The sequence below is a fragment of the Medicago sativa genome, chromosome 3, assembly GCF_051527215.1.
Source record: "Medicago sativa cultivar Bolivia chromosome 3, Bolivia_mono, whole genome shotgun sequence".
Taxonomy (NCBI): domain Eukaryota; kingdom Viridiplantae; phylum Streptophyta; class Magnoliopsida; order Fabales; family Fabaceae; genus Medicago; species Medicago sativa.
The window spans coordinates 31,766,990-31,794,493 of NC_140751.1; the positions used below are offsets into that span (position 1 = coordinate 31,766,990).

The following is a 27,504-nucleotide window of genomic DNA, read 5'->3' on the forward strand; positions in this document are numbered from 1 at the left end:
CATAGACTTTCTATTACTTTAATTAAATTAAAGAAATTGAAAAAAAAAATAGTATGTTTACATAGAAAGATATTTATGACTATAATTTAATATTAAAAACGAATCACATTTGAGATGGTAGTTTAGTGGTATGAGTTTAGTCTCGTAACGTCATACAAAGTTCTAATCAACTTAGAGATGGTTGTAATTCTTTTATTTTTATAGATAAGATGGTTTTATTCCACCTCACATCCACGTCACGCCTCATACTCGCGGACGAGGTTGTTCCTATCTCGAGGCCAGCCGAGTAGTAGGCTTTTGATGAGGTTGCTGCTGTGTAGGAGGAGAACATGGGTACCTAGAGCTGACCAGAAGGTTGAGATGTATTAGAGACCATGTCTATTCCGTCATGGCTAGTGGTGTGGTGAAGTAGGGGAGTAATGAATGGAATCATTTGGAAGCAATTTTGGCGGAGGTTCATGGAGGGCGGATTTATCTATGTAGGCATGGTAGGGGTGGGGGTGGCAAGGCTTAGTTTTATAGTGTTGTAATATTTTGAACATGTTTGATGTTTTGAATTTTATGTTTGAATATTTGGTTTGTTTTGTAACCTTTGAATAATTTCAGTTTTAAATTAAATGTTTCAAAATTGTATTGTTTCTTATGTTTTTAATTAAAGTATTTATTTTATATGATCACGAATGCATGTTTATATCATTTGGACGCAATTTCTTACCTTATATATGTCTCAGCAAAAAAACAAAGGTTTTGTCTCTATGTTGATACAGCTCAGATTATATAATCTGAAATGTTTTATGACATTTCAGATTATATAATCCAAAAAGTGTCAATTTTTACTCCAAAATTAGTGATCTAGTGGCTCTGAATCATGGTCCACCCATGGAACATTTGATACACATCTCCACCCTAAAAGCCACTTTTACACATTCAAATAAATTTGTTAGATTTGCCAAAACCACATGTAGGTAATCATCTCATAGAAGCTCCTAGTTACAAAAATCAATTATTTTCACCCTGTTTAGTTTTTTGCATCTATCCATTCTCATTTCTCCAATGATTTTATGGCTACTAGTGTGTATGACTTCTTTGGCTAGTATTCTAACATCAATCATATGGTGTTTATTATTTATTTTTCACCATTTACATAAGGCACACATCACTTTTCTGCATTTGCAAGTTCTATACAGTTTTCTCATAAGAATGGAACTGTATTAACATGCTTGCCATTTTTCCATCCACACAGCAATGATTTTATTGTGATATAATGTTATTAATCAAACTCATATTTACAGCTCAAGCGTAGGATTTAAAATTTGATGTATTTTTCTAAATCAATGAAAAAAATGGTTCTGCAATGTCTGTGTAAAAGAACTGGACGCTGTTGTACTCAACTAAACTCTTGCTTGCATGACTCTATGCTCTGAAAGTGTGAAATAAAGGATGACATGCTCTGGCTACTGTCAAGGATCTCTCCACAAAGGCCTGGATACTCCCTGAACATCATTAAGATTTGCGGAGAAAACCATTGGGCGAATCTACCTTCAGTTGAGGAAATACAAACCTGATACATAAAAATAAATACAGATACCGTGTCAAGGTTGATGGTGTTCACTTTTTAATAGAACAAAGCAGTGACCAGAAGCAAATAAAATTAGGCGTCGATGATACAGATTAGAGGCAAAAAAACTGACTACATTATAAATTACAAGAGCTTACTATTTAGCTTTTTCTGAAGGTGCACAAATAGGGTACAACATGCCAACCTAGGCCAACTGCATGCATCGACCGTATCATAATCATCCCTGATGCCTAACAGGAATAAGTAATTTTGCATGTGAAAAAAAAAACATGATATAATAAAAAATAATTCGATGCTTTTCAAAGTTAAGAGTTACGACCATACATGTAAAATATGAGTAAGAATGTGATGGGAGTGTCGCTAAGGATAAGGGTTTATGAAAGGAAGGCTAAGATGATTTTTTGTACATGCATCACAGTACATATTAAAACAGCGAAAAAACTAAACAAGGGAATATTAGTTAATCAAATTGTGTGTAACTTCTGAAAGTTAAATACCAGTATCATCGGCAAAGGAACAAAAAAAACTCACATAAAATTGAGACACATCTACAGAGAAAGATAGCAAACTCAAAATCATAGAGATTGGAAAGTTTGTTGGCCTTCTTGAGCAATCCAATTCAGCTGCAACAAACAGACAAACACAATTGGAGAACTCTTCTTAAAGATGCCACGTAGAAAAAGAAGAATAAAATATCCATATTGGCACAATCGGAGATGACTAGGAATAGTTCTCTGTTTAAAACATGAGTTTGTGTTTTAATATATGCTGATGTTAAGTCAAAACGGTTAGATAAACACAAAAATATGGAAATGCAAAAATGATATTTACTAGAAGAACCTAAACCACATTACAAAAGTTATATAGACAAAAAGAGCACCTTACATAATTTGACTCAGTTGATCATCAATCAGTACAACATTTACTGGACTTGTTTGCAGGTCGGACATGCGAATTTGGCTTCTCACAACAACAAGATTGGGCAGAAGCAGGAGTGAAACAGAACATAATTCTAGAACTAAAAAAGAGTGTTAAGTGTTATAATATTGTATTTTGATGTTACTATTGAAATCAGCAATATTAATTGATGATGACATCATAAGAAAGAAACAAAAATAGGTAATTCAGTGACTAACCATGATAAGAAACTCATGTGATCAATTCATCATCAATAATTATGGCAGGTATGTGAGCAATCTTACTCCACTCTTTCCCTCGCTTCCTCCGCAAAATTGCTTCGAGCAATGGGCAGCGAGTCATATTTAGTACTGAAAGAGAGGAAGGCAATCCTTTTTTTTGGCAATGACTTGAGTTTGGGAGCATTAATAATCTCAAGGTTTTGAAGAGAAGTGAGATGTTGAAGCCACTTCCCATCAAGGCTTGTATTATTAAGACTACTGATGCATAGTGTAACAAGCGATGCTGGTAGCAGTGGCTCCATCAGCGTGTTCACTGTAGCATTGCCATTAATTCGCAACACAGAAAGACAAGTGAGATGTTCCTAAGTTGGTTCAGTATTCCACAAAATACCTCCTACAGAGCCAACAGTCAGTTCCCGCAAACTCATAGGCAAATCATCTATGACAAAAGATTGAAGATTCGGCAGATCATCAATTTCCATTTCCTGAAGGTCAGTTAAAGTGTTCATTGCTTCTGGTAGTGACTGAAGCTTCTGACACTTCCACACTACAAAATGAATGAGGTTTGGAGTGTGCAAACCGCCTAGGGTAAATGACTTCAGCTCATTACAATCCCATATTTTGATGCTTCTAAGAAATGAGAGACTCTTTTGCGACTCGTCCTCTGCAATTAATATCGATTTCAGATTTTTACAACCCTCCGTACCTCCAATCAAGTTCCATTCCTCCCACTCTTGCATATTCTCAAAGTGTAGAGTCTCCAAGGAAGGAAATGGTTGAAATGAAGGAGAACCATCACTTCCATAGAACTCAGTACCAATTGTTTGTACTGATTGCATCCCTTCAATAATGAGGATTTTCAGATTACCCAATTGTCCAAGGGGTGGAAGCCATAAACAATCATCACAATTCGAGATCCTTAAGTACACCATGTTGCTAAATAAAAAAATAACCCATCCAATTTGGAAAGTTGTCTCCACAGTAGCCTTTTATGGTGAGACTTTTCAAATTTGTTGAGGGTTGCAAATGTTCAAGTACAACACTTTGAATTTGTGAATCTTGAAAAGTACTTCCACAATCCCATTCGAAGACTAACTCGTCTATTTGTTCTTTCATCTTAATCTTGGCCTGATCTGCTTCAAGGGGGTCATTAACATTTTGTTGCTGTGAGATGGAAAGTTTTCCATGTAGGTGGGGAAATTTCCCCAAATTGGCTAGCTTCAATCCATCATTATGCTTGCTGACAACAAAGTCCGACAAAGTATGGAGATTTTTTAGTTTGGCTATTTGTACGGGCATCTCCCTCAATGCAGTGTCACTAACATCAAGGTGACAGAGATCAATCAATTTTCCAATGTCTTCTGGCAATTAAATGAGCCTCCAACTTTTTCCTGATTTGCAGACGATTCTACCAACCCTTCTGCAATCCACAACTGAACTACCACATTTTTTTCTAAGATGGATTTTTTTGGAAAAATTGAACAATATTCAAAGCAATGTTTTAAAGGAACTGAAAGATAATGGTATCTCAATTGTAGATCAGGTTGGACGTCATAATGCACCAATTCCCAAATTTCATGTATTAGTACATTATTCCAGTAATCCAGGGAAATTTTGATTTGAAGAAAAGCCACAACTGTTACTGCAGCTAATGGTAATCCATCACATTTTTTTTGCAATTTTCCTGCCTATTTCTTCTAGATTAGATCATTGTTGGTCATTACATTCTCCAAATGCATGTCTGGCCAGTAAAGACCAACAGTGTTCGCTTTGCAGAGGTATCAAATAGTGGACATAAAAAAAGGTTTGCATGGATTTTGGAACTCTTTCATCTCGTGTTATGATTATAATCATGCTTCCCCTTTTCCCAACATTAATGATATCCATCAGTAATGTCCAGTTGACAGATCTTGCATACAACACGTCATCCAGTACTAACAGAAATTTTGGGAAAACGATATTCAAGTCAGCCATGTCATTTCTTTTTGTATATGTGTTGTCGTTACTGATAGTTTGTGAAGTAATAGATTCTAGAAGGGTTTCAAAAACCCTGAAAATATCAAAATCTTTTGAGATATACCTCCACAGTTTTAATTCAAATTTGTCATGTACTTCAGGGTCGTTGTAAAGGAGTTTAGCAAGGGTTGTTTTACCAATCCCTCCCATACCCACAGTGAAATCATTCTTCTTTTACCATCATCACAATCAGTAGACAACAAAAGATGTTTAAGTTTCTCTTTATCAATGTCTCTTCTATAAATAGAAGATTCATCAACAAAAATAGACCTTGTAGCAGGAGTTTCACGCAAAACCTTGATGCAATTGGAAACACCTTGTTGTACTGCTGAATTCAAGAATTCTAATTTTTGAATTAGTTTTTTAAATTTAGAATTAATCACCTCATTAGGAGAATAAAGATTATTCAGCACCTGAGAAGTACGAGTTTGATGCTCAGTGTTGATTTCATCGAACAAACTGTCATGAAATACAGCATATCTCAGCGCATTAGACCATTCATTGAGATCAGCATCATCATCATAATTAAGTACAACAGTTAGAGCCAGTGTTTTCTTCAGGTTTTCCAGCAGTGAATCGTCAACAAGCTTCGTGCTCCGACACATGTTCACGAAATCACCAGAAACAATCTTGTCTAACAACATCTTCACAAGATTTGTGGGTGAGATGAGTTTTTCTCCCTTAATAGACTCCATTACTTGCCTTGTTTGTAACAAGAAGAAGAAGAAGAAGAAGAATATTTAAGAAAAATATGCTTCTCTTGAATATTTTTTTGTAGTCACCACTTTGCTTGTCGATTTATTTAACGTGTAAAACACCGACGGCAGAAGCTGGTGTTTTTCTTAAAGAACAAGTTACACTTGTGGTTTCACGAAAAATACTAAAATGCAAGTGAATGATTTCATGTTGTAAGAAAAAAATGATTTCATCTCAATTCTTAGTGGAGGAGGGTGGGAGATGGGGGGTGGGGATTACCAAATTCTCAAGGGGATAACGTAAAGAGCCAAGATTGCTAAAAAAATAGGCATAATGATTTCACCTCAATAGAAAGTATACAAAATTATGATTGGTATTTTATAATTATTCTTTTTTTATGTCTAAAATTTTAAAAAGAACATAATTTATGTGCATTTTTGTATGGTTTTTTTAACTTAAAATTATCATTTTTGTGGTCAAAGCAAACATTGAGAATGGAATTGAAAAAGTGACAGTAAAGTTAACAACCATATGGAAAGCAGCTAATATGCATCTAAGTATTTTCCTAATAAAAAAAACTTATTTCAGAATTTTTTTAGTGACGTGCATTTCTCCCGTGTATGAATTTTGTAGATTAACATTACTTTTTTAGACATGGGTATCAGAAATTGAAGAAAGGGAAGGTCATGTTTGTCCTGAATAAGGAAAAAGATTAGAACAACACATGAATACTTAACTAGCAGAGAAGCAAAAGATAAAATGTTATTTTTCTTGAAGTACAGACTATAGTGTGTTTTAAAGCCAAACTATCAAATAGGAAATTTATAACTGAGATGCCACTGCTGCCATCTTGGTGCAAGCTACAAATCACACATTCACACTTGAAGCCCTTGGCAGATCTGCAAACATGATAAAATAATTCAAAACACAAAGGCGAAGCCGTCAAATTTGCTAAACAAGCTGGTAAGTACTAAACATATAGTCCTAAATTAGGATAAAATAACCTCCTTAGGCATCATAATCCCAGTTTCGAAATAAAGAAAAGAAAATATATGTCTTCATATCTTATCAATTTTAGGTCGTGTTTGAAAAAAAAAAAAAAGAAGATATATATAATGACTTCTAAGGAATGAACAAAACAAATATACATGTTTATGACTTCTAAGGAATGAACAAAACAAATATACATGTTTATTTAAAGAGGACCACGACCAAACTCTTGTTTGCACAGTTCTCTTCGTCAAATGGGTGGGATTGATGTTCCATTTGTGGATGTATCATGAATGTGTCATGGCTACTGTCGAAGGTCTCTATAAAATCCTGGATATTCCCCTGACATCATACACATTTGTTGAGCCTTGATTGTTTGTGTTGTAAAATTTATTCTCCGTATTGATGGTTTTGTAATGATATTTCTATTTGTGCTTATTTATGTTCCATTTTGTCCTTTTATCTGGCCATGCTTTATGATTTTTGTTGTATCGTGATTTTACCATAACTCTTATGTCATCCTGTGAACTTATTTTGTTTGATTTCTTCTCGGTGACATTTATTATCTGGAGCGTTTATTTTTATCGTTGTTTACGATCTTTCAAGGGAGGTCATTTGTCATGAACTTTCTTCCTTTTCGATGATAATTTTTTGGGCTTGGTACCTTTGAAAGTTGATTTTCATAGTGATGCTTTAGGTGACGATATTTTGAGTTTCTTCTAAGATTTTCATTTAAAATGATGAATTGTCAACGTCTCTACAAGTTGCTTCTTTTCATGGAAGAAATCTTTATTAATTGCTCCTTTATAGGGGAATCTTACGGGATGCACCTGTATATGGGGCGTTTTACGGGGCCTCTCCTTTATAGGGGAAGTCTTAAGGGTTGCGCTTGTATAGGGGTATTGGATAATATACATAAGGATAAATAACTTATACTTCAAGTAATTGCATTTAGAGTGTTTTAGTTGCACTATAGTGTTTCTCTACTACATTAGCTTATCATGTACGCTCACATATGTATATAAACTCACTGTACCTTCAATCACATGTAATGAGAACAACACTTTTCATTCACTCTCTTTCTCTCTTAATAAGGGGCGTCTTACGGGGCTGCTCCTTTATAGGGGGTCTTACAGGCTATGCCTGTATAGGGGGCGTCTTAAGGGCTGCTTCCCTGTTATTGGTGAAGTCTTACGTATCTGCTTCCTGTTTATTAGGCGAAGTCTTACGAGGGATGTTTCCTTTTTCCGGAAGAAGGAGTCATTCTCCTCTTGTGTCTGGGTGCTCAAAAACTGCAACATTTATAAGTAGGGTGCCTCGTTAAAAACCCCTGCCCTTGCAGGGGAAAAGAGTGCTACCCTACCTCTTTTCATTGCGATAATAATAAAGAAAGTTTACAGCAAATCTGGGCGGCATATGTTATAAGTCTTTGCCGACCTTTATTTTGAAAACAAAAAGACAAATAAAAGTACTACATGGTAGTGATTAACTGTAATAGTGACGAAGATTGACGGTGTTCAATGTTCGAGAAACGGGGTCTCCATTTATTTCCTCCAATTTGTATGCGCCAGCTGCCATGTGACGGCTTCCCTTTTATCTGGTACGGTCCTTCCTAGTTGGGCAGCAACTTTCCAATCCTTGTAGCTACTAAACATACAATCCTAGTTTAGGATCAAATAACCTCCTTAGGTGCATAATCCCAGTTAGGAAATAAAGAAAAGAAAATATCTGTCTTCATATCTTATGAATTTGAGGTGGTGTATAGAAAAAACATATATAATGACTACTAATGAAATATGCAATGCACGGTTCTCTTCATCAAATGGGTGCGAATGATGCTCCATTTGTGGATGTATCAGATATGGGATGGATGTGTCATGGCTACAGTCGAAGGATTTAGGAACAAATAAAACAAAGATTGGCTTCTAAATTATTAGAACTTACTACATGAGAATTTTCTAAAAGTGCATAGGGAGTACACATGATAAAAGCCTAACTAACTGACAACCAACGTGTCAGTTAACGCAAGATAAATAGAGTGAACATAGGAAAACAATTATTCATCTGACAAGATGCGACAAACTTAAGGCTCAAAAATAATTTAAGGCAAAATCTGAAAGATCCTTCCCAACAAAGGATATGCCAAAATCACATATAGTTTCACAAAACAGAGGATTTGCACCTCATTTTCTGAATCCTACAATAAACTCGAAGACAGACTAGTAAATAATAGCAATCAATAAAACTAACGCATATGAAAAACATGAACAACAGCATGTAAAACTAAATGAATTAAGGGAGGAGGAAAATGGCATAACAGTTGTAGTGTAGGGAAGGGAAGAATGGTACCTTTAGGCTTCGAAACAAGTCCATTGCAGAAAGGACTCAGACAAGTATTGATTCGCAAAGAATACAATATCTCCATTCACTAGCCCAGCAAGACACCAATACCGTGAGCTTAACAAAAAGCTTTGAGATGGATAAGCATTGGACCATGCATGTAGTAAAAGGAATTTTGTTAAAACCAATCAAAGAGGAAATTTATACCTGAGATGCCTTTACTGCAATCTTGGTGCAAGCCATCAATTAGAGGTGGCAGTGGAAAAAACATAATGGCTTCACACAAAATAAAGATTTATAGAAAGTCAACAAGTGGTGAACTGCAAAACCTAGGAGAGATGATTACATGGTTCAAAATAATCGACGTTATCCTAAATATTTAAAAGGATGCAATTCAGACATTTATAACATATATTTAAAAAAATCTATAGGAAAAAAAAAAGTTTGATAAAAGAAGCTAATCACCTTAAAGAACTTTTCTCATGGAAAGAGTTCTAATTGACCAACATGAAGAATTTGAACCATGTTACAAGAGTTTGATACAAATTAACAATCAAAGCATTAAAACCAACTCATTAAAATATATTTGATGTTATATAGACAAAAAGATTACCTAACATATTTGCGGTCAGTTGTTTTTTCCTTTTCATTCTTTTCATTTGTTCCTGACTACTAAAACATTTACTGGACTTGGGAGAAGGCTGTACACACAAATTTGGCTTCTCACAACAGCAAGATTGGCAAAAGCAGGGGTGACACAGAATATAATTCTATGATAAAAAAAAGAGTTAGTGCTAGTTTTATAATATACTATTTTGTTGTTACTATTGAAATTAACAATATTAATTGATGATGTCATAATAAGAAAGAAACAAAAAAGAAGTATCCTAGAGACTCACCCAGACAGGAAACTTATGTGATCAATTCGTCATCGATAATTATGGCAGGAATGTGAGCAATTTTACGCCACTCTCTCCCTCTCTTCCTTCGCATACTTGCTTTCAGTAATGGACAGAGAGTTATACTTAGTACTGAAAGAGAGGAAGGCAGTCCTTTTTTTGGCAACGACTTGAGCTTGGGAGCGTTAACAATCTCAAGGTTTTGGAGAGAAGTGAGAACTTGAAGCCACTTCCCATCAATGCTTCTATTATTAAGACCACAGATGCGTAATGTCACGAGAGATGCAGGTAGCAGTGGCACCACGAACGTGTTCACTGTATCACCACAGTTAATTCGCAACACTGAAAGACAAGTGAGATGTTCCCAAGTGGGCACAGTATTCCACAAAATCCCTCCAACAGAGCCAACAGTCAGTTCCCGCAAACTGATAGGCAAATCATCTATGACAAAAGATTGAAGATTTGGTAGATTATCAATTTCCATTTCTTGAAGACCAGTTAGAGTGTTCATTGCTTCTGGCAGTGACTGAAGCTTCTCACACTTCCATACAGCAATATAAGTGAGGTTTGGAGTGGGAAATCCACCTGGGGGAAATGACTCCAGTTCATTACAATCCCATATTTTGATGCTTCTGAGAAATGAGAGACTCTTTTCCGATGCGTCTTCTGCAATTAATATCGATTTCAAATTTTTACAACCCTCAATAAACAGACTTTTGAGGACAGGGAGAGCGCCCAAAGAAAATGATATCATTGAATTACAACTATAAGATATTTTCAATTCCTCAAGTGCTGTGTAATTATCCAAGTATTCATGAGGAAGGAACTCTAGATTCTCACAGTTACTGATTATGAGAAATTTCAAGGTTTTTGGTAGACCGTCTGCTGGGAAAGACATCAGAGATGGAAAACCGTTTATGGTCAACTGTTGAAGAGAATTAAAAGGGAATATCAGTTGCCTGAATACATGATTTGATGATGGCATTGATTGCACCAATAGATGACACTCTCTTAACTCAAGTTCAGTTAAGGAAGGAAATTGTCCGAGTATGTTTCCAGCTCTCAGTTTCGGGCAGTTACTTAGTGACAAAGTTTTTAGAATAGGAAACTCTGTAGTTATACCTCCAATCAAGTTCCATTCCTCCCACTCTTGCATATCCTCAAAGTGTAGAATCTTCAAGGAGGGAAATGGTTGAAATGAAGGAGAACTATCACTACCACAGAACTCAATACCGATTGTCTCTACTGATTGCATCCCTTCAATGATGAGTTCTTTCAGATTGCCCAATTGTCCAAGGGGTGGAAGCCATAAACAATCATCACAATTTGAGATCCTCAAATACACCATGTTGCTAAATAATGAATCACCTAACCAATTTGGAAAGCTGATTCCACCATAGCCTTGGATGGTGAGACTTTTCAAATTAATAGAGGGTCGCAGATGTTCAAGTACAGCACTTTGAATTTGTGAATCTGAAAAAGTACTACTAGAATCCCATTCTAAAGCTAACTCGTCTATTCTTTCTTTCATTTTCATATTAGCTTGAAAAGCTTCAAAGGGGTCACTGACATTTTGCATTTGTGAGATGGAAAGTTTTCCACGTAGGTGGGGAAATTTTCCTAACTCTGCAACTTTCAATCCGCCATTATGTTTGCTGACAATAAAATCAGATAAAGTTTGGAGATTTTCAAGTTTGGCTACTTGTACTGGAATCTCTCTCAATGCAGTGTCACTAACATCAAGGCGGCGTAGATTAACCAACTTTCCCATGCCTTCTGGCAATTCATTGAGCCTTTTACAGCCCGACAACAACAAGAACTGCAGATTGTAAAGCTTGCATGTTTCAGAAGGCAACCTTTCAATCTTAGTATGAGAAAGATTTAAGTACTGCAGGTATAACAAATTTCCAATAGAGTTGGGAACCTCAGTGATACTCTTGTAGTTTGACAAAGACAAAACGCGTAACTGTTTCATTGTTGGCAGCATTTCATGTACTACCTTGTTCGATAACGAACAAAACGGCAGTTGTTTTTGTAATGGTAATGCTAGAAAGGTACGTAGACCTTTTACTCCATACAATTTATCAAATTTATTAAATGAGTCACATAGCCCTCTATTGTATGATAAATTATGCATGCTTTCAAGTAGATTTTGTTCGTCCAACCTGATACAATATGAAGATGAAACCATGGTAGCTAAATCATGGATGAGGTCATGCATTTCAAAGTTTGCTTCCTCATCACCAATACACCGTCGATGTATCAACGACCTTGACACTAGTACATCAAAGTATTCTTCTCCGGATTTTTCCTGATCTGTGGATGATTGTAGTAAGCCTTCTGCAATCCACAACTGAACTACCATATCTTTTTCTAAGATGGACTTCTTTGGAAAAATTGAACAGTATCCAAAGCACCGCTACCATATCTTTTTCTAAGATGGACTTCTTTGGAAAAATTGAACAGTATCCAAAGCACCGTTGTAATGGAGCCGATAAATAATGGTAGCTCAATTGTAGAGAATGTTGAACGCCATAATCTATTGATTCCAAAAGGTCACTTTCTAGCACATGATTCCAGTAATCTGGGGACAATTTGATGTGAAGAAAATCCCCAAGTGCTTTTGCAGCTAATGGTAATCCATCACATTTTTTCGCAATTTCTCTACCAATTTCTTCTAGATCAGACCGTTGCTGGTTGTTCCATGCTCCAAATGCATGTCTGGCAACTATTGACCAGCAATCTTCACTTTCTAGAGGTCTCAGGTAGTGAACAGACTGAAAGTCTTGCATGGATAACGCAGCTCTTTCATCCCGTGTTGTGATGATGATCCTACTTTCCGTTTCTCCCACATTAAAGATGTCCATCAGATATGTCCAATCGACCAATTTTGCATCCCACACATCATCCAATACCAACAAACACTTTTTAGTGCTTAAAATTTGCTGCGGTGTCAGTAATAGAATATTCTGGTAAATGGTATTCACATCACTAGTGTCATTTCTTTTTATGTTGAAAGATTGAAGAGGTTGAGATTTCAGGTTACCACTATTGATTGCTTGTGAAGTGAAAGATTCATGAATGGTTTCTAGAACCCTGAAAATATCAAAATCTTTAGAGACATGTGTCCACCCTCTTACTTCAAATTTGGCATATACTTCGGGATCGTTGTAAAGAAGTTTGGCAAGGGTTGTTTTACCAATCCCTCCCATACCCACAATGGAAATAACTCTTGTTTGACTATCACCATTACTAGACAATAACAGATTTTTAAGTTTGTTTTTATCATTTTCTCTTCCATAAATAGAAGATTCATCATCCAAAATAGAACTTGTACGAGTTTCATGCCAATCAAATCTAGATTGGGAAACACCTAATCCACGTTGTTGTACTTCTGAACTCAAGTCTTGTAATCTTTGAATTAATTTTTGCAATTTAGAATTAATGACCCTATTAAATCGTTTAAAAGGACATGAAAGATTTTTCAAAACCTGGGAAGTTGCAGTTAGTGTTTCATATTCCGCTTTCACTTTGCACCGCAACGCCTCAGTGTTGATTTCATCAAACAAATTGTCAACTTCAAATACAGCATGTCTAAGTTTTTCAAACCACTCCTTCACAGGTTGATTTGTGAACTGTTTCTGCTTAGCATGATTAAGTGTAGGTTTAAGACTCAGTAGTGTTTTCTTCAGCTTTACCAAGAGTGAAACATCAAGCTTCGTGATCTGAAAGTTGTCAACGAGCTCACCAGAAACAAGTTTCTCTAACAACACCTCCACAGAAGCTAAGAGGAGTGTTTCTCCCACAATTGCCGCCATTGTTAGTTGCTGTGTTCGTAACAAGATTAAGAAGAATAGTGTTTCCAAGAAATGTTAATGTAAGTAATAAGAAATCCCTGCTCCTCTTTGATTTTTGTATGTCTTTGTTTCCTTGGTCGGACCTATTAAGTTGTAAAAGACAAAACAAGCGCGTAGTGGTAACAATGCTCCTTTTTCTTTTGAAACAGTTGGTATCAATGCTCCTGAACAAATGGATAAAACAAAAAAAGAGTTTCAAATGGATCTTTCAAAGACAGAAAAAAGAAGACAAAAAGGTTGCAACAACTCTTTATTTAAATCTAGCAGCCGCTCAACCCTCTATTTCTATTGTCTTTTCTGGTTCACTTAGGCCAATTCTTTTTTTTTTCTTCTTCCGAAATCACCCTCTAAATACTTTTTTCCATTCATTTGATTTAAATAAATTATATATATATATATATATATATATATATATAATTAGTTTTTCTCTTTGTGATTTCGTTATCTTTCTGTGATATTTGTTTGTTGGTTGTTTTAGTGTGACATTTTGCTTTTCCGTTTTATTGTAGTGTTCGCTCAATTAAGCGTAGTGTTCGCTTAATTTCTTATTGTACATTTTTTTATTTCAAGCTGCAAAATCATTCTTCTTTCAACCTTCACAATATTGAAGTTGGCTACTCCAAAACCACTCAACCTGCAAAAAGAGATAATGAAAGTGTCTATTATAGATCATTAAATATGTCATAGTATTGTCAAAAAAATCATATAGTTGTGAGTTTGCATATAATCAATTGGATTCTTAAAGAACAATTCGAGACATAACATTTTGAAGAAAAAGAAACAAATAGGGGGAGAGCATAAAATATAAGAAAAAAATATTACAATAAGAAATTAAGAAACAACTTATTAAACTGAATGCTTGGATCTCTTTTTAGCAATTTTTCCATTCATTAGCTTCTTCATACTCCAAAAAGGCTTTTTTGATACCTCACTACATTGTCCAAAAATGAAGAAATAAAAAACTAGATCACCACCAAATGTATTTTTGAGCGAGAGATGAGAGAAAGGAACAAATCTTCACACGTGCCCTCGTCTCCAGCAATCCGCCGCCATCACGGCTGCTAGACCAAGAAAAGTGACATGCTGAAATCAAGCGAAGTAAGGAGTTTTATCCCAGGTGCAGACACCAGCAAAGGAAAAACACCTAAATCATGTAAGAAACTTTATACCCGAGACACAAGACAATGACACACCTAGCCTTGTTACAAAATGTCACAAAAAGCGACTTTTTTCGCAAGTCACAGGCGCGGGATGCCCCAATGCATGCGTCAGGCGCATTAGGCTTTTACTTTCATGCGCCTAGGCGCTTCGTTTTGTGCGCCAGGCGCTTTAGTGCATTACTTTCCTATCTTCCTGTAATCTTCGCCTGTTGAGGTGTTTTCTTCATTGTTAAGCTGTCTTGGACATTGGGAACAAACTTCCTCCCTAAGTAAAGTCTTCTGAGGCCTCTTGAATCTTTATTCTTCATCTTCCCAAAGCCGAATAATCTTCTGAGGTCTTGATTGCCTGATTTGCTTGATTTCTTCGTGATTTACTTCAAGAACATCCTAAAATTGCTATGTTTCGGGAAGAATAGAATTATAGACTCAAATATAGAAAACATTACAAATACTTGAAATTGTATGCAATTGATCTAATACTGCTCTGGTTTGCTGGTAAAACCTAATAAAATAGACTGAAAAATATGTTAAGAGTGTGTTTGGATGAGGTAATTGGAAAATTTTAAAGAATTTAAAATTCTAGGCCTTTTAAATGATTCAATTAAATTCATTTCATTTCTCAATACTTTTGTTTGGACGGAGTAATAAAAATTTTCAATATGTCATCATTTTTGGGGAACTTTTATAAATTTTAATTTTTTTAGCCATATTTGAAAAATGAAATTAGGGATCAATTTGTAAATTTCAAAAATTTTGAGGGGTCAAATTATAATTTTTGAAAAATTTGAGGGGTTAATTTATAATTTTTTGGAAATTTATTGGGGTTAAATTGAAAATTTTGAAAAAATTGAGGACCAAAATGCAAAATTTGAAAGATTATAACAATGAAGAATTTTGAAATTCTTACCTTTTAGGTGTCATTTGAAATTCTCTAAATTTAATTTTAACAAAATACTTCATAAATTCTCATCATTTTGAAAATTCTTCAAATTATTATCCAAACAATGGAATTCACCTCAAAGTATTTGAATTCCCTCATAACATTACATTCCCTCAAAACATTCCCCCATCCAAACACACTCTAAGAATAACGTAAGATGACATATCATCACAACCCAACGTGAGTTAACTCACGTTGGGGTTCAACGTGAGTTAACTCGCGCAACATGAGTTTCCTAACGTGACTTAACTCACGTTTGTGATACGGAACGTGACTTAAGTCATGTTGGGGTTTAGGCGGTTTATGTGGGAATGGGCAATTTTGTTTGGAAGAAGAGCAATTTTCATTGTTTTAGGTATTGCACCATCACTCCCATAACAATTGTCAAGTTTGTAAAAATAATATTGTTCCAAAATAATTGTGAAGTTTGTCAAAAAGCCTACACTCTATAGCTAATTATAACAAGTATCAACCAATAACTAATGAGATTAGTTTGGTTAAATTGTAATAAAGTTTCCCTTATTTCTAATTTCTTTTTAATTGGTGGGAAATGACCTACTACTATGTTATATTAATAATAATATGCTAATGGCAGAGCAGTTGAATTCAACTTGCATTCGTCGTTTCTTTCAAAAAAAAAAAAAAAAACTTGCATTCGTCGTATCCATGCGAATATTTTTTTTTTAAGTGATCTGGGATTTGAGCTTTTATAATGACAAAATGAGCACTGTTTTCGTAGCTTTAAGCTTAGCAACCGATAACCACTATAGTTTTATATAAGTAAGTGTGCTACTGGTAAAAAAATAGAGAAATGATATTTGTACAACCATTTTGGTACAACTTTTGTACAACTTTCTCTCTCATACTCACATTATGTTTTTATTCTCTCTCCCTTTTTCTCTTTCTATTATTTTTGACCAATGAGAAGAGAGAACAACAAAGTTGTTTTGTACCAAAATGGTTGTCAAAATATCACTACACTAAAAAACATTGCTAATTTATTTTTTGGTGGAATCATTTACAAGTTCATATGCTTCCTGTAAAAAATAATACATATATCGAATAGTCCACCAATCATGCTTACTACTTCCATATAATAAAAACCAAATACTGAGAAGCAGAGTTCTTGTAAACTTAATCTTACCTGGTTATTATTGTGAAGAGACTAATCTATGGCGAGCATTGTGGTAGGAGCATTCCTTTCGGCTTCTGTTGAGCTATTGTTGGAAAATTTTGTGTCTGGTGAGTTCGTGGACTTTTTTCGTAGAACGAAACTTGATGTTTCACTCTTAGAAAAGTTGAAGATAACATTGCTCAGTCTTCAAGCTGTACTTTATGATGCTGAGGAGAAACAAATCACCAATCCTACTGTCAAGCAATGGTTGCTTATCCTACAAGATGCTGTATTTGAAGTTGACAATTTGCTTGACGAAATCAACACTGAGGCGTTGTGCTGCAAAGTGGAAACCGAATATGAAGGCCAAACTCTCAGTGTTAAGGTGCAAAACATCTTGACTTTTCATTTCGAAGTGTTTAACAGAAAGATCAATTCAAAAATGCAAAAATTATTTGAAAGATTAGAATGTTTGAGACAACAGCAGAATCTTGGATTAAAAGAAGGTGGTTCCAGTGATGTTTTGCATCGAACTCCTACTTATTCTTTTGTGGGTGATGAATCTTTTGTTTGTGGTAGAGACGATGATAGAAAGAAACTAAGATCTTTTACTGTCAGAAGATGGTAGTGGTAGTCGAAGTAAAATAGGAGTGATTTCCATTGTGGGTATGGGAAGGCTGGGTAAAACAACCCTTGCCAAACTTCTTTATAATGATCCTGAAGTGAAGGAGAAATTTGAGTTGAGAGGGTGGGCTTATATTTCAAAAGACTTCGATGTTTTCAACATCACTAAAACCCTTTTTGAATTGGTCACGTCAAAAATAGTTAATAACTATTACCCAAATTCCCAACATCTTGAATCCATCACTTCAAAAATAGTTAATAATGATTACCCAAATTCCCAACATCTTGAATCTGTGGATCCAAAAAGAAATGATTCTTGTGACCTGAATAGGCTACAAATGCAACTGCAACAAAGTTTAAGCAACAAAATTTTTTTGCTTGTATTGGATGACGTGTGGTATGGAAGATATGTTGGTTGGAACAATCTGAGTGACATCTTAGGTGTAGGGGAAATGGGGAGTAAGATCATCATCACGACATGAGATGAAAGAGTTGCACTACCAATGCAAGCCTTTCTTTCTGTCCATAAGCTGGAACCTTTGGAAAGTGAAGATTGCTGGTCTTTACTTGCTAGACACGCATTTGTATCAAGTAATTACCAGGAACGATCTAACTTGGAAGTAATTGGCAAAGAAATTGCCAATAAGTGTAAGGGCTTACCATTAGCTACAATCGCACTTGGAGGTCTTCTTCGAATCAAATTGTCACAAGATTACTGGAATGATGTATTAAAAAATAGCATATGGGAATTGACAAATGATGAGGTGCAACCAGCTCTGTTATTGAGTTACCGTTATCTTCCAGCTCCTCTAAAAGGATGTTTTGCTTATTGTTCACTTTTTCCAAAGAACTCCGTCTTAGAGAAGAAGACGGTAGTTCAGCTGTGGATTGCAGAAGGTTTAGTAGTTCACCCCAAAACCGAGAAAAGGTGGGAAAAAATAGCAGAAGAATACTTTGATGAACTTGTGTCAAGGTCGCTGATACTTCGACGATCTGTTGATGGAGAAGAATTCTTTGAAATGCATGACCTTATGAATGATTTAGCTACAATGGTTTCATCTCCCAATTGTATGAGGATGTACGAATTCAATCCACAAGAAAGTCTTGAAAGGGTACGTCATTTGTCATACAATAAAGGGCAATATGACTCTTACTATAAATTTGGTAAGTTATATCGATTAACAAGTCTGAGAACGTTCTTATCCTTACCATTACAAGACGAGTGGTCTGTTTGTTGGTTATCAAACAAGGTATTAGATGACTTATTTCCAGCAACAAAACAGTTACGCGTGCTGTCTTTGTCAAACTACGTGATGTTCACCAAGTTGCCCAACTCTATTGGAAAATTGATATACCTTAGGTACTTGAATCTTTCTCGCACTATGATTCTAAGTCTGCCTTCTGTAATTTGCAAGCTTTACAATCTACAAACTTTGTTGCTGTCAAGTTGCTACTTACTCACTAAATTACCAAAGGACATGGGGAAATTAGTGAATCTACGCCATCTTGACATCACAAGAACTAGTTTGAAGGAAATCCCTGTACAAATAGTTAGATTAAAAAACCTTCAAACTTTGTCTAACTTTTTGGTCAGCAATCACTGCAATGGATTGAAGATTGCAGACCTGGGAAAACTTCACCATCTTCAGGGAAAGCTTTCCATCTCACAGCTACAAAATGTCAATGACCCCTCAGATGCTTCTAAAGCGCATTTGGAGATGAAAAAACATATTGATGAGTTAGTACTAGACTGGGGAAAGAATGACACAACTCCAAATTCAAGAATTCTAACTGATATACTTGAACAGTTGCGTCCCTCATCAAATTCGAAGAATCTTTCTGTTTATGGCTATGGTGGAAACAACTTTCCAAATTGGTTGGGTGATTCTTTGTTTAGCAACATGGTGTATTTGAAGATCTCAAATTGTTATAATTGTTCATTGATGCCACCCCTAGGACAATTAGGTAATCTGAAAGAAATATTAATTTCGGATATGGAAGCAGTAACAATAGTTGGTATTGAGTTCTATGGAAGTAGTAGTTCTCCTTTATTTCAACCATTTCCCTCATTGGAGAAACTCAAATTTTGTAATATGCCAAATTGGGAGGAATGGAAGCCGATGGATGGTAAAAGTACACAGTTTCCTATTCTTAAATGTCTATCACTGGAAAATTGTCCTAAATTAGGTAACATACCAAGAAATCTTCCTTCATTAACAATACTTGTGTTTAAGGAATGCCCCTTATTGGTGGAGTCGGGGGATTCAGATGATAATGGCAACATTACGAGGCCATCATCTAATGTTTTCTTCAGGCTATTAATGCTACCTCCTCCTTTTAGTTCTCTTCAAAAGTTGGATATAGACAACTTTCCTTCTTTGACATCCTTCCCAACAGATGGTCTACCCAAAACCTTGAAATCTCTCAAAGTAAGTTTATGTCAGAATCTGGTGTTCCTTCCTCGTGAATCCTTGCACAATTACAGATCACTCGAGGATTTAACAATATCATTTAGTTGTAGCTCAATGACAATGTTTACCTTGGGCTCTCTCCCAGTCCTCAAAACTATGTGTATTGAAGGTTGTGGTTATCTGAAATCGATATTAATTGCAGAAGGTGTGTCGCAGCAGAGTCTCTCATTTCTTACAAGCATCACAATAAAGTCTTGTGATGACTTGGAATCATTTTCCTTTGGTGGATTACCCACTCCCAATCTCATTCATTTGGACATTCAAGACTGTGAAAACCTTTGTTCACTACCACAACCAATAAACACTATGTCTGGTCTTCAAGAAATGCAAATTCAAAATCTTCCAAATCTGCAATCTATTTCCACAGATGGTTTGCCTACCAGTTTACAGCAACTGAGTATTGGTTCGATTGGAGGAATTTTGGGGAATACATCATGGGAAAGTCTCAATTGTCTTTCAGTGTTGCGAATTCATAGTTGTGATATAGTGAAGGCGCTAATGAAAAGTGATGTACCACTACTACCTGCTTCTCTTGTTTCCTTATGTATCTATAATGTTGTAGATATAGAATGTTTAGATGGGAAGTGGCTTCAACATCTCAACTCTCTTCAAAAACTTGAGTTTACATCATGTGACAAGCTCAAGTCGTTGCCAAAAGAAGGATTTCCTTCCTCTCTTAAAGTATTGTGTATCATTAACTGTCCGATATTGGAAATTAGTTTAATGAGGAAGCGGGGGAAAGAGTGGCGCAACATTGCTCACATTCCCTCCATAATTATATGTTACAAATTGATCACATGAGTTTCTTGTCTCTGGGTGAGTCACTGAAATACTTATTTGTTATTATATCGTCAATAAATTTTGTTAGTTTCAATATTCACATCGTCATACAACACACCACATCAAATTGTTTCTGAAACTTTCTTTGAATCAGGTGGTGATTCATGTTTTAAACTATCACACTCAAGGGTGATTGTGTGACTGGAACCATGATGGAAGCAATGGCATCTTTTTTTGGTGGTGTCCGTGGTTTGAACCCTGGACCTTGCATATATTATGCATTGTTCTTACTAACTGAGCTAAGCTCACGGGGACGAAGCAATTGTATCTCATCTAAGGTATAAATTTCCTCTTGGATAGCGTTTAACGTTACTCCTTTCGTTGCATTTTTCAATGCGATGATTATTTACTCCCATATCACTTCTGGTTTATTACAGGATTCAGAAAGGAGATAATTGCTTGAGGAACTACGATGAGCAGCAATTATCTCGTCAGAGTTTATTTTGCAACAACTACTTTGCCGCAGAGTGTTTTCTTATAAGCTGCATTTTGTTGTAATCTCTAAAGCTATTCCTATTTGTTCAAACTAAGCAACTTAGGGTGAGTTTTGTTCCAGAAAGACTTTTCCCGCTTTTGTGGAGGTGTTGTTTGGAACATTGTTTCTGGTAATTGCTTAGACTCAGATGGTAATTCATGAGATGTCTCGGCATAATTTTATTGGAAACATGATGCTACTATATTTCATTCTTAAGTTTGACTTCTTCCTTTATTTTGTATATCATAGAGAACCTGGTGACAGATTTGATACCAGACCTGTTTTTATGTCACATTATTAGTTTGCTAATATATTTTTTTTTTTTTGGTACAAAGTTTGCTAATATATTTACTATTGAATAAATGCAACTTCATTTTTCTATTTCCCCCAAATTCCCCCAAATTTCTTGTACACACCAGATGCAAATAGTTTCAAAATGTTTAGCATAATTCCCATTAAATAGTATATTACTTTATTGGTTTTTTTCCCTTTTCTTTTCAGGTCTGGAAAACAAGGATTTTATTTATAGTTTTTCCACATGTTTATTCTAATTTAATACATTTTTCAAAATGGGAGAAAAAACTGTGCACACGAAGTTATTCAGAAATAATTTCATTCTACAATACCGTTCGTATCTGAATTTGCTATAATACCAGTAAGCTTAGCAAGGAAATAAGCTATTAATTTCACATGAGCAGTGGCCTAAAAGTCAATTGGTTTTCTATACATGTAGTGCTGGAAAGCAAGTTATTTTGAACCATAACTTAAATTGACAATGAACCTTGGTTTATATGAGGTGACCTACTGGCATAAGCACATATTAAAGTGTTTGGTATAACTTATGAAAACAATTTATGACTTGTTCGTAAGTTGTTTTTAGCTTATTTTCATAAGCTCTCCAAGTTAGCTTATGAAAACAACTTATAGCACCACATAATAATGTTCATAGCCATAAATTAGTTGAAGAAATGAGAATGGATAAATACAGAAAACTAAATGAAAATTGTTACGAAATAAAGCAAAGTAGTTTAAATATATTACAAGAATAAAGATGAAGGAGAAATAATGAATAGAGAAGAAAAGAGTTTGTTATCAAACTCATATTATCTTTACAGATCTACCAAAGGGTTCAGACTTCAATAAAAATGGAACTGTATTAATAAACTCATATATTGTTATTAATTAAACTCACTATCTTTACAGGTCAAGCAAAGGATTTAAATTTCAATATATTTCTTAAATCAATGAAAAAATGGTTCTGCAATGTCTGTTTAACGGAACTGGATAGATGGCTGCTATACTCAACTAAACTATTGCTTGCATGGCTCTCTGCTCTTCCATGATTTGGATGCTCCTTCTCTGAATGTGTGAAACAAAGGATGAAGGTGCCCTGGCTACTGTCAATGATCTCTCCACAAAGGCTGGATATTTTTTTATTGTTGTGAATTCGGACAAAATCACACCAATGAAAAACAAAGATGTGTCGAGCAAAGGGAGTGGTAATCAATGAGTAAAGTATCCTCAAGCAGCAACAACAACAAAACAGTTCTAAAACTATGTGTAAAGCATCACCACAAGCATAATCAAAGTGACAAGATAAGAAAGCAAGATAGAAAACAAACACACCAAGATGGTAACCTAGTTCGGTCCAATATGACCTACTGTAGAGGAGAGAACAACTCTCCAATCCACTAAGATGAAAGTGATACAAATGGGTAACAAGAAATTAACTTAAAAGATCACAAAGAACAAAACCTAATTTCTACCCATTTTTCAAGTCACCCACACTCACAATGAATCCTAAGAGAAAACACAAAAAGAAGTTTTTTTGATCCTTCCAATGGTGAAATCTAACTACCCAAGGTGTTTACAATGTTTCCCAACCAAAGAGAACCTAACTACAAAGACACTCAACCCTAAAGTTAGCTCCTTTGTAAACCCAAGTTTCTCTCTCTTTAAACTCCTTTTCAAAATCTGAACTGAAACACTTACATAGCAGTCAGGCACAGGCAAAATCATGTCACGATTTTCCAAATTGTGTCATGATTGACGCGTACGACCCAAGGTACGACCAATCTTATCCTAAAAACATGTCAAGCATGCCAAAAATCGTGTCATGGTGGCTCAAAATCGTGTCACGATTTTCCTCCAGAAAACACCATGCTTACTGCCTACGAAATCATGTCACGAATCCGTAATCGTGTCACGAATCACAAATTTGAAGACAATTCCAACATTTGTGGAGAAAACTATGAATTAACATGTACAGGATTATAGGCAAATAAAACATATTACATTCTAAACTACTACCACATGTCAAGCCTGGCCAACTGCATCCATCATAACAGCAATAAGTAATCTTGCATATGCAAAAATAACTTGATATATATAATAGAAAGGATGTGATGCTTTTCATAATTAAGAATTAAGGACATACATGTAAAATATGAGTTAAAATGAAATTGTAGTACAAACACTTTATAAAACCAGATTTTGCAATTCCTCTTTGTGATGCCACGGAGAGAACATAAAAAGAAAATCTCAAGGATGATACTACTTTTTGAAGTGTAGTGGAGTCATCTCTTGTATCAAGTTTAAAATAATTATCATTTGTCACCACAAGCATATGTTTAATTTGTCCAGTTAGTAGACTAGATTTTGGGATCGCTAAGGTCTAATATCTCGTCCTTCTAACTATATAAATCTCTCATCATCGCAAATTAAGGTATGTTTTATTCTTTACCTCTCACTCAACTTAATCATCTACTCACTTGCTCTTACTCCAGTCTTCTAACACAATGATATTATTTGTCTAGAACAACAACACTTGTAAACAACTTTTTTAAGCTAAGAAAGTTTCTTTTGTTGCTTTTCCTTCCATTCTTTAATATTAGCTTCTATTCTTGCCTTCACGTTTGTTTGAAATCCAGGATATGGCTCATATCCAGTGGATGATTGGAGGACCTGCAAAACAAATTAAAATAGTCAACCTTGTTTCCATTTTGAATCAAAACCAGTTCAAAGCACTATGCCAAGTAATTACCTCAAGAATCACGAAGAAAGGACCCATTAAAAGAGCTTGAGCAAGGTTGTCCAATAGAGCTGGTGCGCGTTTCTGAGAAAATTAATAGAACATAGTAAATGAATTGTGAAAAATAATAGAGCAAGGTTGTCCTTGTCTAATAGGATGGATCAATGATTTACCTCAAACGCACCATGACCAATAAATTGTCCAATCCAACCAATCAACTGGGCAACCAACACAACCTGAAAGATTAGAGTCCTAATTAAAGCATAATCTTATCTTACTTGTTATAAATCAAAGGTGGTCTGATTATTCCAAATCTCTAACCCTAATTGCAGCCCTAACATCCAAAATGACAAATTTATCAGTGAATATCAAGTCATTTCCCTCCAATTTGTTGCTTTCCTGCATTAGTCTTGAACCACTCAAACTCTGACCCACTCACACGTTTTTCCTTGATCTTGAGCCACTCAATGAATAAAAGAGACATGTTTGATATACACGATGTATGTAGTTATTCAAGAACTCATTAACCAAGACTTAGGCCCAACTATCAACTACTTTATTAATGAGCATAACCTATTTGTGTCTGTTATGCTAAGATTGCACGTTTTTCACCACAGGACAACAACTACCTCACTTCACTTCATTAATTAAGTTGGTTGATAAAGTAGCTTATACTCCCTTCGTCCCATATTATAAGTAAAAAAAAAAAAATCACACCTATTAAGAAAACTAAAACATATAGTTTGCAACATAGTTTCTTGTGTTATCCTTGAAATAAGTTTTATAGGAAGATGTAAAAACAATTTTTATTGGTTATTGGTTATTGAGAAAATGAAGGAGAGAGGAAATTGAATGCACTTTGCATTTAATTTTCCTTTGGAAAAAAATAATTTTTTGAAACAACATAATTAAATAAAGATAAAAGTTGTTTTTTTTTGCTTATAATTTGGGACAAAGAAAATGGATTTTTTTTTGCTTATAATTTGGAACGGATGGAGTATGTGCCTACGATCCTATACCTTGCATGTTCATTGTCAAAGAGCATAACCACTAATTCAACATTTATTCAGTTAGTTGTGTGCCTTGCAAACTTCATAGAAAGCATTTGATGTCATGGAGTATTATGTCTGTTTTGTATGTTTAATGTGATATGGTTCATTGGATAAAAAAGTTCGTCAAGATTACGTTTTTTTTAGGGATTCATCAAGATTACCTATAAGTGCCTATGATGATAAGGATGCATTTTTTTAAGACAACAACTATCAAGCTTCATTTATGTGGTTAGCAACTCAAAGTCTATTTGTGCCTATTAGCATCAACAATAGACTAATGAATTCAATAAAAGTTGAATAAAATTTAGATGTCAATTTTATGCATTATTCCCTTTAGATTCATATGTCAATATCGAATTCATTATTGGTTGTAAGAAAATATAATAATATTCATATATAACATTCATCATTTCTAACTTAAAAATCATAAAATATTTTGGGTTGTGATTGAATGATGATAAAAAAATTACACGTAAATGCATGAAATTATTTATTCAGTTATAAATACATAGTGTTGTCTTGGCCAAAAAAATAAAAGGACATAGTGTTGTTTATTCTCTTAATTAATTTTTTTTAGATTTTATGTGTAATTTGTATTATTTCAAAAAAAAAAAGTGTAATTTGTATTGTATGGTATACTATAAATTTCTTCAATTGTTTCTATCAACTTCAACATAGCAGATTAGTAGTCATACCCCTACACTCAACTATCCACCATTTGGCTAGAGGCAGACCTAATCTATAATGAGGAACCAAGTTTATATGTGTTAGAACTAAGTTGGTCAAGACACAGAGACTTTTAATTTTTTTAATGATATCACAAATATAAAAATATAACTTATCGTTGTTTAAATGTGTAAATAATAAATATAAAGCTTAAACTAAAAGATAAAACTAGAATAGATATTAAAAAACAATTTTATTTGTTTTTATCGTAATAGTTGGTCTCTGTCTAATAGTGACACGATAATTAAAGTTCACAAGACGTAAGACATGCAAAAGATTCTTACATTGTACTCTTTTTATCGATTCCATATTGTATTATTTGGACACACGTGAACTCGGGATCTTTGAATCTAAGTTCAATCTTTTTTACCATTAGACTAAACTATTAGAGTTTGAAATATATCATTGCTAAAAAATGAAATGAAACATATAATGTTATTAATTAATTCAGTACCTTCCAAGCAAGTTCGAATCCAAGTGAATTGGCAATGAAACTTGAAGAAACCCAACAAAGAAAAGTGATGAAGCCAACAAAAGAACCAGCTTTAATATCCAAAGCAGCGTAAAAAAGAGCGTAGAAAACGGTGAAGATGAAACCAAGGTTGAAAACAAAGACAGGGTGTATAAGATTAAGAACTGTTTGGGAGGGAGTGAAAATAGGAGGGGTGAAGTAAAGTAGAATGAGAGCTGTGAAAAGGAGAGGCCAAACAAAGAGGATATGGATTGCAACGTTTATTGGGTTGCTATGATAAGCACCATAGAATGCAAAGTGCTTTTCCAGATCTAATAGACCCATTTTTTCTGGTTTGTATTGAGGATAATATGATTACTATATGTTTATATTGATTGATTCAATTTAAAATGCTTGTTTCAATGTTAATATTAAATATATTGGTTGTTAGTTGCTTGCTTCTCCGCTCGTTTGGTTGTTAGTTGACTTGGGACATGTCGTTTTCAATACTACATGCATAAAGGTTGGTTTTCCTTCATTTAAAATTCATAACCAATAACAAGAATCGAATGATCTGAGCGGTAAAAGATTTGAGCTCTTTAAGTAAAGGGGTGTCATTTCTAGTTTTGTGTATGAAGAAAAAAAGGTTATCACCGTTAAATGGTAATGAAAACTTCGTATTCCACTTCGTACTGATAACATGTTTAAAAAAAAAAATCATCACCAATACACATTGACGTTAGCAATATTTGCTAAAATTACCACAAGTAAAAAACCTATAAGTGTTACATTGTGTATATATGGTCCAATGGGTGTTTGTTCGATAACATGTGTTCTTGTTATACGGACTGACCAAATGTCCCCGTCTAGGTTCGGCGCGACCCAAGCCCCAAGAACAAGCGATACGATGGACATACCATAAATTTCACTAGATCATGATCTGTTCTGAGGGTTCCCTGCCTCTCAATCCGAGTCTTATGCAGCAGACCACACCGATGGTCACTCACGTTCTCTTCGAGACATTTGTCCAGGTAAAAGACTATGGGTCAAAACTCTACTTACCCATTATATATATAGACACACACACACACACCCTTGTTTAAG

The 27,504-nt window shown here is 34.8% G+C and overlaps 2 protein-coding genes and 2 pseudogenes across 3 annotated transcripts; 1 reads left to right on the top strand and 3 right to left on the bottom strand.

Annotated features, from left to right (window-relative positions):
• Window positions 1-1,007: 1,007 nt before the first annotated feature.
• LOC146937157 (putative disease resistance RPP13-like protein 1) lies at window positions 1,008-5,429 on the bottom strand (annotated as a pseudogene). Its single transcript, XR_015029983.1, has 5 exons — window positions 2,716-5,429; window positions 2,460-2,597; window positions 2,111-2,202; window positions 1,717-1,809; window positions 1,008-1,561 (listed from the first exon to the last, which is right to left on the bottom strand). The product of XR_015029983.1 is annotated as a putative disease resistance RPP13-like protein 1 (transcript).
• A 2,298-nt stretch (window positions 5,430-7,727) lies between these two features.
• Window positions 7,728-13,517, bottom strand: LOC146937158 (putative disease resistance RPP13-like protein 1). The gene is made up of 6 exons (XM_085751607.1): window positions 12,083-13,517; window positions 9,660-12,042; window positions 9,374-9,530; window positions 8,968-9,036; window positions 8,770-8,848; window positions 7,728-8,081 (listed from the first exon to the last, which is right to left on the bottom strand). The coding sequence occupies exons 1-2, from the start codon at window positions 13,475-13,477 to the stop codon at window positions 9,673-9,675; spliced, it is 3,765 nt and encodes a 1,254-aa protein (XP_085607733.1). The 5' UTR covers window positions 13,478-13,517; the 3' UTR covers window positions 7,728-8,081; window positions 8,770-8,848; window positions 8,968-9,036; window positions 9,374-9,530; window positions 9,660-9,672.
• Window positions 13,518-16,788: 3,271 nt separating this feature from the next.
• LOC146937159 (putative disease resistance RPP13-like protein 1) lies at window positions 16,789-20,626 on the top strand (annotated as a pseudogene).
• Window positions 20,627-22,210: 1,584 nt separating this feature from the next.
• On the bottom strand, window positions 22,211-26,816 carry LOC146937160 (2-hydroxy-palmitic acid dioxygenase MPO1-like). Its single transcript, XM_085751604.1, has 4 exons — window positions 26,404-26,816; window positions 24,345-24,407; window positions 24,184-24,255; window positions 22,211-24,104 (listed from the first exon to the last, which is right to left on the bottom strand). Exons 1-4 carry the CDS (start codon window positions 26,743-26,745, stop codon window positions 23,988-23,990), a joined length of 594 nt encoding a protein of 197 aa, XP_085607730.1. The 5' UTR covers window positions 26,746-26,816; the 3' UTR covers window positions 22,211-23,987.
• Window positions 26,817-27,504: the final 688 nt, after the last annotated feature.